The sequence below is a fragment of the Camelus ferus genome, chromosome 3, assembly GCF_009834535.1.
Source record: "Camelus ferus isolate YT-003-E chromosome 3, BCGSAC_Cfer_1.0, whole genome shotgun sequence".
Classification (NCBI taxonomy): domain Eukaryota; kingdom Metazoa; phylum Chordata; class Mammalia; order Artiodactyla; family Camelidae; genus Camelus; species Camelus ferus.
In genome coordinates, this window is record NC_045698.1 from 74,192,129 (window position 1) to 74,209,499 (window position 17,371).

At 39.4% G+C, this 17,371-nt stretch overlaps 1 protein-coding gene across 3 annotated transcripts in view; it reads right to left on the reverse strand.

The window, feature by feature from the left end:
- Positions 1-17,119, reverse strand: part of FBXL17 (F-box and leucine rich repeat protein 17) — a 439,173-nt gene extending 422,054 nt beyond the window's left edge. The window contains exons 1-3 of one of the 3 annotated variants that reach the window (XM_032476466.1): positions 15,838-17,108; positions 15,673-15,807; positions 5,551-5,673 (exon numbers count right to left, since the gene is read on the reverse strand). In XM_032476466.1, the coding sequence (XP_032332357.1) occupies positions 5,551-5,673; positions 15,673-15,807; positions 15,838-16,698 (1,119 nt within the window). In that variant the 5' untranslated portion in view covers positions 16,699-17,108. Of the gene's footprint in view, positions 1-5,550; positions 5,674-15,672 lie in introns of all 3 variants that reach the window. The other 2 variants (XM_006195859.3, XM_032476467.1) reach the window with 2 other exon arrangements.
- Between the last annotated feature and the right edge of the window lie 252 nt (positions 17,120-17,371).

Genomic DNA, 17,371 nt, shown 5'->3' on the forward strand with positions numbered 1-17,371 from the left:
AAACCACAATCAAAAAAACTTCTTACTTAATATTAAAGCATAAGAAGAACTGTGATGTAATAAAAAATGTGTTTGGTCTTTGTCTCCAGTTCCTGGAACAGAGCTCCTAAAAACCCTTGAAATTTCCTGAGAAATAGGAATGTCTTTTGTTATTCTTAACAAGCCCCTTTTGACAACACCTGAGTTAATTAAATGACTTAAGTTGGGGCCCCCAGATAGCTTTAACATGGGGGCTGGTCACCAGAAAGAACTAACACCAAGTGAACAGAGAGTGGAAACCTTCAGCTCCATATCTGATTTCCAAGGGAGGGAGCAGAGCTGAAGATTGGGTTATAAAAACTCTTGATTCAAAGGGCATCTGGATTGGTGAATACAAAAAAGTGCTGGGAGGGTGCTGTGCCTGGAGAGGCTATGGAACTCATAGTCTATCCCCCCATAACCTGCCCTACACATCTTTTCCATTTTGCTGGTACTGAGTTATATCCTTTATAATAAACGTAAGTATTTTCCTGAGTTTTGATTATTCTAGCAAATTATCAAACCTGAGGAGGGGGTTGAGGGAACTCCCAAACTTATAGCTGGTCAGTCAGAAGTACAGGTGTCTCCTGGGACTTGTGACTAACATACGAAGTGGGGACGTCTTACGGGACTGAGCCCTTACCCTATGAGGTCTGCACTACCGCTAGGAGTTAGTGCCAGAATTAAACTGAATTACTGGACACCCAGCCGGTGTCAGAGAATTTGTTGTTAGAATAGAGAAACACACATTTGTTGTTAGAAAATACCAAGAGATGATAATATACATGTTAGTTTTCATTACTTTAATTAAACCTTCAAACTCACCAAAAACTCCCCACAAACAAAACTGTATTGAGATTTTTGAGTCTGTTCTGTTTTTAACCCAACAAATAATGTGTATCAGTCAACATGATGTATGAATTTTGACTTTTCACAGTTAATATTAGATGATATCTACCAAAGTATATAAATTTCAATTGCCTTACTACTTCTATGAGAATAAATCACATGTAACTATACCCATAGCTTGGAAAATACATCATTTGGGGTATCAGCATACCAAAGACTACCTACAAAAGTCCACATCAAAAGGCTTTTCTCAGAAGACTCAACGCTAAATTTAAGTAACCTTAAAATTCATCTGGTGAATAACTCACATGGCCATCTCAATTTTTAAACAATTTTTTAAAAACGAACTTTAAAAAAAAAAACAACAACCAACTTCTATACATTCCCTGCCCAATCATGCTTTCAAAAAAAAGAAAGAAAACAGAGTTAACATTATTCAAGTCTTTTGAGTAAAAACAACAGTGAGAGAAAATGCACATGATGAAATTTAGAAAGGAAGAAAGAAAGAACTGGAGTGTTGAGGGGTACTAGGAGTAAAAACCAAGGTTTTATGCTTGCTGAAAACAGCACACCTCTCTCTCTCTTTTTTTTTTTTTTCCTTTTTTCATCTCCAGAACTATCAGCAGAGGGGAAAAGCTATTCTTTTTTTTTTTTTTTTTTTTTGACCTTAACTAGAGAATTTATTAAGAACATCTTCTTTGAGTTCCTTCCTTCACTTCCACAATGTTGTTGCAGAAAACTTTATAACTGTGCAGATTGGTCTCACTTTAAATGCATGGCTACAAATCTCAAATGTCACAAACACTGCCACCCAGAGATGTTCCTACACTTCCCTAGTATGTTTACTTTTGCCCTTTGGAAAAAAAAACAGTTTCATACGTTATCCACTCTCCTCAAATTGCCTGCAATAGCTCATTTCTTTTTTTCTTTTTTTTTTTAACATTTTTTATTGATTTATAATCATTTTACAATGTTGTGTCAAATTCCAGTGTTCAGCACAATTTTTCAGTTATTCATGGACATATACACACTCATTGTCACATTTTTTTCTCTGTGAGTTATCATATCATTTTGTGTATATTTCCCTGTGCTATACAGTGTAGACTATTCTACAATTTTGAAATCCCAGTCTATCCCTTCCCACCCTCCACCCCCCTGGTAACCACAAGTCTGTATTCTCTGTCTGTGAGTCTATTTCTGTCCTTTATTTACGCTTTGTTTTTGTTTGTTTGTTTGTTTTTGTTTTTGTTTTTTAGATTCCACATATGAGCGATCTCATGTGGTATTTTTCTTTCTCTTTCTGGTTTACTTCACTTATAATGACATTCTCCAGGAGCATCCATGTTGCTGCAAATGGCATTATGTTGTCGGTTTTTATGGCTGAGTAGTATTCCATTGTATAAATATACCACCTCTTCTTTATCCAGTCACCTGTTGATGGAAGTTTAGGCTGTTTCCATGTTTTGGCTATTGTAAATAGTGCTGCTATGAACATTGGGGTGCAGGTGTCATCCTGAAGTAGGGTTCCTTCTGGATACAAGCCCAGGAGTGGGATTCCTGGGTCATATGGTAAGTCTATTCCTAGTCTTTTGAGGAATCTCCACACTGTTTTCCATAGTGGCTGCACCAAACTGCATTCCCACCAGCAGTGTAGGAGGGTTCCCCTTTCTCCACAGCCTCTCCAGCATTTGTCATTTGTGGATTTTTGAATGACGGCCGTTCTGACTGGTGTGAGGTGATACCTCATTGTAGTTTTGATTTGCATTTCTCTGATAATTAGTGATACTGAGCATTTTTTCATGTGCTTTTTGATCATTTGTATGTCTTCCTTGGAGAATTGCTTGTTTAGGTTTTCTGCCCATTTTTGGACTGGGTTGTTTATTTTTTTCTTATTGAGTCATATGAGCTGCTTATATATTCTGGAGATCAAGCCTTTGTCGGTTTCACTTGCAAAAATTTTCTCCCATTCCGTAGGTTTTCTTCTTGTTTTATTTCTGGTTTCCTTTGCTGTGCAGAAGCTTGTAAGTTTCATTAGGTCCCATTTGTTTATTCTTGCTTTTATTTCTTCTAGGAGAAAATTTTTTAAATGTATGTCAGATAATGTTTTGCCTATGTTTTCCTCTAGGAGGTTTATTGTATCTTGTCTTATGTTTAAGTCTTTAATCCATTTTGAGTTGATTTTTGTATATGGTGTAAGGGAGTGTTCTAGCTTCATTGTTTTACATGCTGCTGTCCAGTTTTCCCAACACCATTTGCTGAAGAGACTGTCTTTATTCCAATGTATATTCTTGCCTCCTTTGTCAAAGATGAGTTGACCAAAAGTTTGTGGGTTCATTTCTGGGCTCTCTATTCTGTTCCATTGGTCTATATGTCTGTTTTGGTACCAATACCATGCTGTCTTGATGACTGTAGCTCTATAGTATTGTCTGAAGTCTGGGAGAGTTATTCCTCCAGCCTCTTTCTTTCTCTTCAGTAATGCTTTGGCAATTCTAGGTCTTTGATGGTTCCATATGAATTTTATTATGATTTTTCCTAGTTCTGTGAAATATGTCCTGGGTAATTGGATAGGGATTGCATTAAATCTGTAGATTGCCTTGGGCAGTGTGACCATTTTAACAATATTGATTCTTCCAATCCAAGAGCATGGAATATCTTTCCATTTTTTAAAGTCTTCTTTAATTTCCTTCATCAATGGTTTATAGTTTTCTGTGTATAATTCTTTCACCTCCTTGGTTAGATTTATTCCCAGATATTTTATCACTTTGGGTGCTATTTTAAAGGGGATTGTTTCTTTACTTTCTTCTTCTGTTGATTTATCGTTAGTGTAAAGAAATGCAACTGATTTTTGAACGTTAATTTTGTAACCTGCTACCTTGCTGAATTCTTCAATCAGCTCTAGTAGCTTTTGTGTGGACCTTTTAGGGTTTTCTATATATAGTAACATGTCATCAGCATATAATGACACTTTTACCTCTTCTTTTCCAATTTGGATCCCTTTTATTTCTTTCTCTTGCCTGACTGCTGTGGCTAGGACTTCCAGGACTATGTTGAATAGGAGTGGTGATAGTGGGCATCCTTGTCTTGTCCCAGATTTTAGTGGGAAGCTTTGGGAAAAGCTATTCTTAGGCTGAGTTTGTAACAAATAGCTCAGACATCCAAGGGTAATGAAGTAAAGAGCCAGTGGATTACCTCCCATTACCTTTCTCCACTCCACCAGCCACAACTAACTAAATATTCACCATTCCCCCAAACACAAATTTCACAAACTAAGGCAGGTAAATGACTAATTCTATGACTTTTTAACCAATGAGGCAAAAAAAAAAAAAGAGAGAGAATTTATACATAAATGCTTATTTTGCTTAAAGTGTATGTATTAGAAACACACATAATACACCACCAGTGGTATGTTGGAGTTGGCTCATACCAAGGTACAAGAGTCTACAGTCTATTGCATACCGCTTTCCACATCAGTAATATCACTATATTCAGTGACGTCACATTAGTAGCTTGAAATTGGTCATGGTGAGAGTACTTACACCACAGAAACTGGAAAATATTACAGTTCAGGGCTTTTTCTTTGTTCATTTGTTTTTGAAAGCCAATTGTTAAATATTTATCAGCACATCGTTATTTACAATATCACGGAAGGATTTAGAGTGGGTTTATGACTGTAATAAAATTCTATTCTTACTGAATATTTTTATATATTTCCAATGCCAATTACTGTCAACCAAGTTTAAAGGAACAATTTTTTAACATTTTTTTATTGAGTTATAGTCATTTTACAATGTTGTGTCAGATTCCAGTGTACACCACAATTTTTCAGTTATACCTGAACATACATATATTCATTGTCACATTTTTTTCCGCAGTGAGCTACCACAAGGTCTTGTATATATTTCCCTGTGCTATACAGTATAATCTTGTCTATCTACTCTGCATATGCCTGTCAGTATCTATAAATTTTGAACTCCCAGTCTGTCCCTTCCCACCCCTCCACAAAGGAACAATTTAACAAGTCCAAAAAACTGCTTGTAATAAGCTCTATTAACCATCTTCTTTCCTAATATACACCACCATATAAACATATTGGGCAGTGGGGCAGATTGAAAAATTCATCAAAATGAAAAGTAAAACAAAATGTTATCTTATTGCATTCTGCTTCCATTTCTTCATCAAAAAAACAAGAATACTATTATTAAAAGTATAATAATATGATATATTAATAGGGATAATGATAGTTATCAACTCATAAAACTGTTGTATATATAAAGCTCACAGAACATTATGTACATGGCACACCAGCAGCATTATATAAATGTTTGCCATCATTTTCTACTATGAAATAAATATTCACAAAATGACCCCTGCAAAAAGAAAAAGTTTAATAACTTTTTTAAAAGGTAATAAAAAGGGGGGGGGGGGGGCAAAAAGCACTAAGACAAAAAGGATTAAGAAACAACCCAAAATTACCAATCCAAACTGAAAAAAATATCTCCTTTACCATAAAAATCTAGCTTCAACTTGAATTTGAAAAGAAAAAAAAAATACTAAAGAACAGACTTATACAGTCATTTGAACCATTTTGCAAAACTATAACATGAAAGAAGTGATTTCTAAAAAGGAAAAAGATATTTTTTGAGTAGGTTAAATTGATTGTTTCTTCAGAATTAGATTCCGTACCTGCTGACGACTACTAAGATCCAGCTGCTTCCAAAACTGGAAATCTAAACAAAGGTCACGCCAGTACTTGCAAACCAATGATGCAGAAAGGCAACGCTCATCCAGGGATAAATTGGAAAATATCTGTGAATAAAAAGGAACCACATAAAACATGTTAAACATTTTAAAGGCACACAAAGTTTTTTATCAGTAAGAAAAAAATTAATTTTTTCAAAGACAAAATCATCTTAAGTACAAGTGACCATTATTACAAGAGTCATTGTTAGGGACTGTCCTAAAGAGGAAGTATGATGTGTAAGGAGTCAAGAACACAGCTAAGAGAGAAAAAAAACAAACACTTAAATTACTAAAATCATGAATTAAAAAAAAATTATCACCAATTTTATAAAAATAGAAAGAATGGTAAGAAAGTACTATGAACAATTGTATACCAACAAATTAGATAACCCAGCAAAAAAAACTTCTAGAAACAAACTACAAAAAATTGACTCAAGAAGAAATAGAAAATTTGAATAGACCTGTAACAAGTAAAAATATTGAGTAAGTAATCTAAAGACTTCCAACAAAGAAAGGCCAAGGGTCAGATGGCCTCAGCAGTGATGTTTACAAAACAAACACAAATCCTTCTTAAATTCTTCTCAACACTGGAGCTTGAGGGAACTCTTGCTAACTCATTCTATGTGGTTAGCATTACTCTGAAAGCAGAGCCAAAGACATCACAAGAAAACTATAGACCAATGTCCCTTATGAATTTAGAGGCCAAAATCCTAACAAAATACCTTTGACCCTTGAACAATGCAGGGGTTAGGGACACTGACCCCTGTGCAGTCAAAAGCTCCAGTATAACTTATAGTCAACCCTCCCTATATGCAGTTCCACCATATCCATTGTTCTACACCCATGGATTGAACCAACCAAGGATTGTGTAATACTACAGTATTTACTGTTGGAAAAACATCTGTATTTAAGAAGACCAGCAGAGTTCAAACCCACGTTGTTCAAGCAAACTGAAACCAGCAGCATATTAAAAGGATCATACACCATGGCCAAGTGAAATTTATCCCAGGAATGCAAAGATGGTTCATCATGCAAAAATTACTCCATTTAACACACCATATTAATAAACTAAAGATTTAAAAAACCAAATCATCTCAATTAATGCAGGAAAAGCATTTGACAAAATCCAGTACCATTTCTTGATAAAAATACTCAGAAAACTAGGAATAAAAGGAAACTTTCTTAACATGATAGATGGCATGTATAAAAATCCCAATTATCATTATACTTGATGGTGAAAGACTGAATGCTCTCCCTTGAAATAAGGAACAAGACAAAGATTTCTGCTGTCTCCACTTCTATGCAACATTGTACTGGAGATTCTGGCCTGGCAGATTCTGGTAGTTATGCAAGGAAAAGAAAGAAAAGGCATCCAGGTTGGAAAGGAGGAATTAAAATATTCTGTAGTCACAGATACTACAATCTTATATATACAAAGTCCAAAAGAATTTATATACAAAAATTCAGAGCTAGTAAGCAAATATTTCTATAGACTAGCAATGAATAATGAAGTAAGAAAGTACTTCTATTTGTAAAAGCATCAAAAAATTCTTTTTTATAGTTTCCATTTTTTTTTATATTGAGATTTCCCATTTGTTGGGTCAATGTTACCATATTCTCCTATAATTTGAATAATGTTTCCTTCCATTCTTTTAGTATGTTTATGACAGCAGCTTGAAGTTTTTATTTTCTAAGTCTAATATCTGTGTCTACTCAGTTTCTATTAACTGCTTTCTTTCTCACTATAGCTCACATTTTTTTCTGTCTCTTTACATGTCTTACAATTTTTCCTTCAAAACTAGATATTTCATATAACATACTGTAGCAACTCTGGAAGCTGACATACTTTTCAAATTTTTTTTTTTAAACCTTAATCTCCCTGGCCTTAAAGAGTAGGATCTGAGTTCCCTGCAGTTTGGATGTCTCTGCTCAAGTTTTAATTCTTATCCACATTTTTTTAGCCTGGCTTCCTAGAGAGGTCAACTTGTATCTAAATTGCTTAGTTTTCAGCTAGTTATTTGGGCAAAGATATGCTCAAACATCTTAGGCCTGGCTCTTTAACCTGAGCATGTGATGGAGACAGCACATTCAAGGCTTAGCCAATTCTCAAGTCTGCTTTGGCTCTTGCCTTCTGCTGGATACTCTCAAGTCTTCCCTGTCCGTGTACATAGTTTCACAGTAAGCCAAGGATATGTGAAGAGCTTATTATCCCTTTACAGTCCTCTCATTTCCAAGGTCTGCCTATTAAATTGTTGGCTGGTTCCCCACTCATCCCAAATGGCACCACAATCTTGAGACCTGCAAATATGTGGATTTTCCCAATTTTTTTCCTACCAAGCTCATCACTTTTAGTGGACAAATACAAGTTGTTACTCATTGCCCCAAACTAAGTTACCCTAAGACTGCTGGTTTTCCAAACTCTTGATTTTTGCCAAAGGTACCAGAGTAGGGGGCACAGTAGGGGCCTCGTGAAGGAGTGGTGTAGACTTCCACTCTTCTTACCTGAAGTTCTAGTAGTTTTCCTGAGAATAAATGTGTCTCAATTTGTTGTCTGCCTTTGGTCAATTTCCAAAGCCCAAATTAGTTTGGGGTAATTTTTCCTGGTAATTTATATGTTTTTTTTTTTTTTTTTTTTTTTTTTGGTTTGGAAAGGATTCACCAAACTCTTCATAGCCAAAGTTGGAAGTCCCTCTCTTGTGAATATTTTTATGCCCGTCTTCCTCATTTCACAGACGAGAAAATGAAGATTCAGGGAGACTACATCATTTGTTTACAGTTAAGGGACTACATGGTTTTAAAGGGCTAATTTGTCCCTTAACAAGTAGAAGATATATGGAACATGGTCACTGGAACAAAGAAACACCTTGTTTAAAATATGTCTGACTTTGTATAGCACATTCTTTGAACCTTACTCTTCTCTTTTGTGAAAGTGAAGTGATTGTTATAATCAGCAGATAATTGATTATATTTAAGTGGATCTAAATGAGTCTTATTTATTCAGAGGAAAGGAAATTTAATAAGTGGGTAAAGGGAAGATAAAACCAGTACCAGTAAAGACGGATAAAAGTAAAAAAGCAAAATACTAAGCTGAAATATCAAAGCATATTTAATATACTTTGCATATGGTTTGTGGTAGGCAACCTGCAAAATTGCCCTCAGTGACCCCATCTCCTGGATTTACATCTGTGTAATCCTTTCTTCTTGAGTGTAACCTGGATTTACTGACTTACTGCTAATGAACACAATATGGCAGAAGAAATAGGATGTTATTTCTGAGATTAGGTTAAAAAAAACTGTGGCTTTCATTAGGGGTGTTCTTGGTTCTGTTGCTCCTAGGGAGTGAGCTACCACGTTGTGATCAACCCTATGGAGAAGTCCACATGGCATGGCAAGGAATTTAAGCATCTGGCCAACAGCCAATGAGGACCTGAGGCCTGCCAACAACCAAGGGAGTAAGCTTGGGCAAAAGTGCTCAAGCCCCAGTCAAGTAGCTCAAGCTTGATTAAAACCTCCTAAGAGACCTTTGATCAGAGAGACCCAGTTAAGCAACAGAGAGATTCCTAATCCACAGAAAATATGAAATAATAAGTGTTTGTGGTTTTAAACTACGTAATTTGTTAAACAGAAATAGATAACCAACATATGTTTAAATATTCCTGCTCTTGGTTCTATCATTAAAATGCTATCTTACCTATACCCTAACTCCTCAAAAAGGAACTACTCTGCTCCATGCTGTTTTCTTAACTCATTTAACAAACATCTGTGCGCATGTCCCTTGGCTTCTGTGAGAGACTCTAAGACATGAGAGTTGTTAACTGGCTTTAAGATTATATAGTCAAAGGTATTTCTGAATTATTTTTGGATAATTTGAGATTCAAGAGAAAGAGCATTTCAAAGATTGCTTTGAAGAAAGGGAACACAGGTCTATAAAGGATTGACCTGGAACAACATTTTTGTTAAATAAAAAAAGAGAAAAAATGACACTGAAAAAAAATTGAGATGGCACTTGCATCAAGCCAGGAAATTGCTTACTTTAACACAGGACTATTAGCAACAGCTTGAACATGACAGAAGTCTAAGCCAAGTAGGTATTCTAAGGCTGCAGAAGATCCAGGGATCTATCATCTCACAGCTTGATGCTCTTTCATCACTACCTTAATTTATAGGGTTGAAGATGACTTACTCTTTTAATCCAGGTGGTCTAGCCCTGGAAAAGGGAAGAGGAAGCAAAGGACAAGTAGCTGCATTTTATAGTGTAACTTGGAAGTTGTATATATTGCTTCCACTCACATCCTATTACCTAACATTTAGTCACATAGCCACCCCCTACCCATAAGAGAGGCTGAGAAATAGTCTCTAGTTAGGTGGTAATGTGTCTAGCTAGAATATAGTGGGTTCTGTTACTAAAAAGAATATAAGGATAACGAATGTTGGGAAACAGCAGTGACTTCTAGTCGGGACCTGGGTTGAAAAACAAACTTAATATTCTTGATCTTTAGTGGCAGCTGTGGATAATAGAACTAAACTATTAATTAGCAGAAAATGTACAAGTCATATTACTGATATAATGTGAACTAATCACTACCAGGTCAATATCCAAGAATTACTAAGCCTTGAAAGATTCTACTTTTGACCGGGGCATTGGTATGAGGTATCAGAAGATATTTCAGACTAAAGAAACTTTCAGAGAATGCACTGTTGCTTAATACTTGACCATATACATCCCACAGAATATTACAGTACTTAAAAATCAAATATACCAAAACCTACATTTGGCTATTTCATTTCTTGATGAAGAGATCTTGTTATCAGACATTACTACAAAAAGGAGTTAAGGTTTATGAGCATGCAGGTTGTATGCAAGTTACAGAAATACATGAAAAGAAGTAAATCTATGTAGCTATTTCACATTGACTACCTCCTATGTGTCAGTTCAACTCTTTTGGCCTTTTCAATTTTTTTCTCATGTACATCATATTTTGCCTCTTTCTTAAATATTCTACTTAGCATTGTCTGCCAAAAGCTTGAAAGTAAAATGTACTAAATAGTCTGTTGAATAAAGCACCATTTAGAAAAACAGAGACACAAAACATTAATTTCTGGTACTTTTCCAACCATACAGCCAAAGGGAAGTCACAGATTCTAAAACTACTTCCTCATCTACAACTTAAAATAATTTCTCACAATTTAATTATTAAAATTTAAAACACAGCAAACTAATCAAATTCCAACTATTACTACATAGCATGTTAGTCTCTAGCAAAGTCAGACATTCACACAAAAACAAGTTTTATTCCACAGCCAGTCACAGAATTCAATAAAACCCAAGAGTCTTTTTTTTTTTTTTTTTTGAAGTATTTTGGGAGGAAACACTATGAAATGATGGGTCCTTCTGACATATCTCCATTATTCTCTGAGCACTTCCTTGCATTCTGGCACAAAATATTCTAGGCTCATCCTATGCTTTCCTGTTTCAGCCCTGGAATCAGTCATTTCTTCAAGGAACAGACTCTTTTTAGCGGCAAATGGTATGTAGAAGCTAAGATCTGGATACTAAGTATACTCACTGTTATTGGGTATTGCAGCTCGAAGACCATCTCAGAGGGCAGAGTGAGGGACTGCACATGTAACCAATCTCCCATCACTGCTGCTAGCTTCTCCTACCCCATTTAAAGTCATTACAAAATAATGGCTATATTTCCCTGTGCTGGATAATATGTTTGTTGCTTCAAGATTGTTGCTAAGTATAAAATAGGATATTTAATCAAAGGTAAGCAACTTTCTAAGAAACTATTATTTTAGTATTAAATACTTCCATATTTGCCTTCACATATCTTCCCTTACATTCCCTATGATTTATATAACCTGGTATCCCAAGTCGGTAAAGGTTACTCCCTTGACAGCTACTTATTACAAGGCACCAAAATTTATAGACTTCTCAAATGAGAAGAACACAAGTCTTACCTTTTGGTAGCCTGATCTTATTAAGTTAACCAAGATTACTAGGCATTCTTCAACAAAGAAAAATCTTGAACCTGACTTCCTAAGGACACTCCATTTCAGCACTGGCTAAAATCATCCCTAAAACTCCAGAGACATAACTTCTAGAATTTATATGGCACTGGAGCCTTAAGTCAAAGCATTTATGAAATGCTACATGTAACTTAGTTCCTTTTACCCACTAGAAAACTACATTCAAAGCTTTTAAAAGTCACATTACTTTTTTTCTTGAGTCCTATTTCCATTGCTTTTATCCTTGTTTTCATATTTGAAAAAAACAGATCAGGCACATAAGCCTTCCTTCCAAGCATATTTTGCTTATAAAAATTCCTTGATCACTAAAGCAACCTGTGGGTAACAGAGCTGTAAAAGAACAGATTTAATACCTATTGACACAGTCAGAGATGCACACACGGTGAAGCAGTTTTTTAATGGTGGTGATGGATTCTGAGTCTCTGACCTGGTTTCCTTTGGAAAGGAACAGTCTGCTGACAGAGAGCAAAACATCTAAACATACAGCACACAAAGCCTCTAAAATTTAAATGTAGATCTCAAAATACCCAGTTACTTGAATAGCAACTACTTAAAGAAAAATATTCCATTGCTATCACTTGATAAAACTGTTATTGTACTTTCAGTATATAAAAATCTAATTGTGATATCAGTAGGTAAGGTTGCTTAAAGTTATAAAGGCAACAGGTAGCAAAGACTGAAGGTAGCTTATTTGATCCCAAAAAATCCATTAACCAGTCAAAGATCAAATGTAACTGGCTTAAGTACTCAAGAAAATGCTATTCCCAAAGCTGACCTCTGAAGAGCCATTCCCTGCTTCTCAAATTTCTTGTATTTAAAGACACAATTCAACCCTGCACACCCAATTATAAAATTAGCCTCTGACTCATAATGGTTAGAAGTTGGCTGGTATAAGTTTCCCCCTACCTCCGAATTCAGGAATCTCTTTCATAAAATCTCTGAGAGATTATTCAAGCCCTCTTACACCATATACTGAAAAGATCTCTAGACCTGAAAACACTGAGTGGAGTTCCAGCCCAGGATCTGCCATTCACTATGTAAAATGTCTTGGGGTAATCATTTCACTTCTCCAGGCCTGTTCCTTCATGCCTAAGAAGTAGGGAGTGACCAGATGACCTCAAAGGTCTCTTCCTGTTCTGAAGTTACATAATTATGATTTCCAATGAAGCTCACTATTTCAAGAAAGAATTCATTTCATTTTTACACAGCTCCTACAATTAGAAAGGACTTCCTAAATTTTCAGATATTCACATTCTTCAACCTTGAAATTCCACTTCTTGCAATCCACTCTAAGAAAAAAAAAAAAAAAATGACCACACGTGCAAAGAAAACATCTATTAGCATAAATTGGAAAAATCCATTAATAGAGAAATAAATACAGTATGGTATAACACTATGTGATGCTATACAATAGTTTTAAAAAAATGAAGGAAACGATATACTCACCAATAAGGAAAGAACTCCAAATCATACTGTTAATGAAAAAAATGCAGAACTTGTACATTTTGATGCTATTTATGAAAGATGTTATGAAGTTTTACACAGGCTTTCTACAATGATAAAAATATTCTGATCTGCACCGTCCAGTACAGTAGCTACCAGCCACACATGACTACTGATCTCTGAAATGCAGCTATTGTGACTGAGAAATGAATTTTAAATTTAATTTAATTTTAACTACTTTAAATAGCCACATGTGGCTAGAGCCTACTGTATCCCACAGTACAGGTCTAGAAGAACAATCTAAACTGGTAACAGTGGTATAATTACCTCTGTAAATGAAACTAGATGGTAGGGTAGGGGTGAATCAAGGCAGACTTTTGCTCTGCCTACAGTATTTGAATGTTTTAAAGCAAGTAATACTTATAACTTACATAAAAATAAAATTTAAAAAGGTTTTGATATTGAACCAAAAATCTGCCTATGAATCACTATAGAAAGATTTTAGTTTTTGTTCTGCTTTTGCCATACCTAGAAAAAAATAAGCAAGTATGGTAGTTTGAGTCAACTTCCCTAAAAACACCCTTTAAAACACATTTCCTCACTTTCCTCCAAACTCTCTTCCCTTCACATCCCCTTTTTCTGCAACTATAGTAACTTCTGGTACAAAGGATGTAGCAATACAATTATTACTATCGACCCATTATCAAGGCATACTTTCTAATGGGGGTAATAGCTTCGGTAAACACTGAAAACCTTCTATCTCAATTCATTCCAGACAGTCCAACTCACTCTGTGCCGAAAACCACTAGAACCATGAAACCCACACAGAGTATCTTTATCCAAGTTTCTGATACAAGTAACGGAAATCTACATAACATGTCTAAATAATCCAACACAACAAGGGAAGTCCAATGAGTGATTTCCAAATGTTCCTTAAACCAAGTTTTCAACAGTTCCTAGGAAAAATGTGAAAAAGAACAATGTAGCAGACAAAATAAACTTATTCTATAGGAATTGTATTTATTATGAAATCACATCCTTACTCCTTTTTGTTTGTTTTTATATTAAAATGTTCTCCACCTCATGAAATAATGATTTAGGCAGAAAGTAGTAAGTACCTGGTTTTTGTTTTATTTTTAAACAGTCTTACTTGCCAGATAACAAGATAGCAATCAAACCTCTATACCAAATATTTGCTGATATTTAGTTTGTTCACATCATCTACTAATTTAAAGGATTGAAGAAAGTTCCCTCTGCCCTAAAATGCACACCCTGAACATATAGAGGCGGCAATTACTCCTCCAAAAATACACCTCATTTTGATACAAGGAAAAGTTAAGTTTCCCCACTCCTTTACTATATTATTTACAAGAATATTGTATCATAATAAAGATCCAAACACACAGGGTTATAAACATGTAAAAAGTCTAATCAAAATATATTGTTGACAATAACAATTATAATTGATGACAGTTACTTCAGTAACAATAAAAGTAGCCAAATTCTTTTGGTTAGTTTTAAATATCGTCCACACTGAAAATGGAGGTTTATATTTACTAAGCTCCAGAGAGTTGCATGGGTGAGGGTGGGAGAGAAGGGAAAAAATAAGGAAAAAATAACTTTTTAATACTAATTTACTACAAACTGTCACATAATTAAGTTTATCACTAGCACTGACAAAATTGCAAATTTTACTTAGTAGTTGAAAGTGACACAAAGCTCCCACAGGACACCTACCTCTTCTCCATCCATCCCCTCAACAAAAAAAAACTTTTGTCTTCACCTTCTGGTAATCTGTATGCTGTTATGTAAGGGTTAAAATATATAAAGGCAATAAAACATAGCATAATAAAAGAGTTTTCAAGTCAGGCAGGCCTAAATTCCCCAGATCTGCCCATTACTGTCTGTCTGTGACCTTGGGCAAGTCATTCAACCTCTTCAAGCACCACTAGCTTGTAAGCTCCATAAAAGCAAAGACCACTTCTGCCTGACTTAACAACTGAAAGCACTTGGCACTGAAATACCAGTTTCTTCATGTATAAAGTAAGGAGGTGAACAGTATTTCTCTCACAGCATTAACTGAAGGATTAAATGAGATAATATGTATATAAAGCTCTGGCACAGTGCCTGATCATGGTAAATGTTCAATAAAAGTTAACTGTTATTGACATCAACTAGCAGCTATCAAACCTGAAAGTACTGTTCGAAGACTTTCAAACACTAACATACAAAGTAAGTGTAAACTGCTAGTAAGTGTAAACTGCTCAACTTACAAAAAAAAAAAAAAAACTTCACACAAAACCTATGAGTAGTTTCCAAACCACTGGGCTGGGAATCTAATAATAGATGAACCCTGAATTGTGTGCAACAGACCCAAGCTATTAAATGACACTCAGTAGACTCCAAGTTTTTCTACTTCAAAACACAGGCCATGAGCATCCTCCCCATTGGCTTCCCAGTCTCCCCTTTGGACGTCTTGGGCTGTCAGGGAACCCCCTCCTCCGCGCTTAGAGGGAGGAGAGAGAAAACCTAGGCGGAGGCCAGGGTTGGGGGAAAGCGCGCATCCCTGCGCCACTCGCCCAGACCCACCTTGAGCAGGATGGATGGCGGCAGCTGGTTGATGTCTGGGGTTTCGGGGGGTGGCTCCCTGTGACAGTCGCAGGGGTTTTCGGGGGGTTCTTGACAGTCCGAGTCGCCGCATTCGTGCTGCTGCTGCTGCTGCTGCTGCTGCTGCTGCTGCTGCTGCTGCTGCTGGGCGGGCGAGGGGGCGGTGCCCCCCGCTCGGACAGCGTCCCCGCCGGCCTCTGTCGGGGCACCTTCTGAAGTGGGAGAGGAGCGCGAGGGGCAGAGAGGCTGAGGTGGCTGCTCCGGGCCCTGGCAGCAGCCGGCGTCGGGGGGCCGCGGCGGCGAGGCGCCTCCCCCCGCAGGGCCTCCTCCTCCGCCGCCGCCGCTGCCGCCGCCGCAGGCCCCCCCGCCGCAGCGGGGCTGCTTACAGGGGGTGCAGGCGGGGACCCCGGCCCCCTTCCGCTTGCACACCATTTCGGGGGGCGTGGGGGTCTCGGCCGGCGGCGGCCCCCGGAAGAGCTGCAAGGCGGCGGGCGGCCCCAGGAAGCGCACGGGCCCCACGCTGGCCAAGAAGAGGCTCCGGCCCTGCTGTTCCCAGGCGGCGGCCGCGGCCAGCCCCAGCTCTTTGCAGCAGGAGGCCGGCGACGAGGCCGAAGCGGCGGCGGCAGCGGCGGCAGCGGCCGAGGATAGCAGGAAGCGGCGGGCGGCGGCAGCGCAGTCCTCGGCAGCCAGGGCCGCGTAGCGCCGCGCCAGGTGCTGCGAGGAGGCGGCCGCGGCGTAGGCCCCGTCCCGCGGCGACAGCGAGAGCGGCGGCTCCTCCTCTAGGCCGGCGGGGGCGGGCGCGCCGGGACTGTGCACGATGAAGCAGAGCATGCAGGGCCCGCGGAAGAAGCAGTCCCGGCTCCGGGGCGCCGCCGGCTGAGGGGGCGCCTTGGCTGGGGTCCGGCGGGGCAGCCTGAGGAGAGGGCGGCGGCGGCGGCACCAGCTGCAACAGCGAGGCCTCTTCTGGCTCGGGCGGTTACGCGGCTCCTTCGAGAGAAGGTGGCCCATATAGAAGGCCCCGAGGAGGGGGACCGGGACAGGGAAGTAGGGAGGCCCGGAGAGCCGGGCTCCCGGCAGCGGGGCAGGCCTCTCACTGGCTCGACCTCGGGCCCGCGGCGGGGTCGCCCGCCCTGCGCACACACACGCACACACGGGCACACACGCGACGGTGGGGGGTGGGCGTCAGCTGCGGGCCGGCCCGGCGCCCGATGGGGGCTACATGCTTTGCCCCGGGAAGCCGGGAGAACGATGGGCGCGAGCTTTGGGGACGCGACGGAGGGAGCGAGCCTGCCGGCTAGGCGACCAGTCCGAGCCTGGCCCGCCGACTCAGTCAGTCAGTGCAGCGGCAGGGGTAACGCGGGGTCCGGCTGGGACCATTTTAACTGCGGCTCCGCCGGTGGCGCGCGTGCCCGCGACACAGCTCAGAGCCGCAGGAGCGCGCGGCCCGCTCGAGGAGGGGGCGGAGCCGCGGCGGAGGCGCGCTCGGGGTGGGGGCGCGGGCGTCCGGCTGCTCACCCGGGACAGCCTCTAGGCAGGGATTGCTGGGAGGCGGGCCGGCGAGGGTGCTGGGCTCGCGGGGCACGGCGCGCGCCCCTCCCTCCGGTCGCCCAAGGTTTCGCGGAGCCCACGCCCCTGTTGTAGGGCGGGAGGAGACGCTTCCGAGCCAGCTGTGTGACATCCG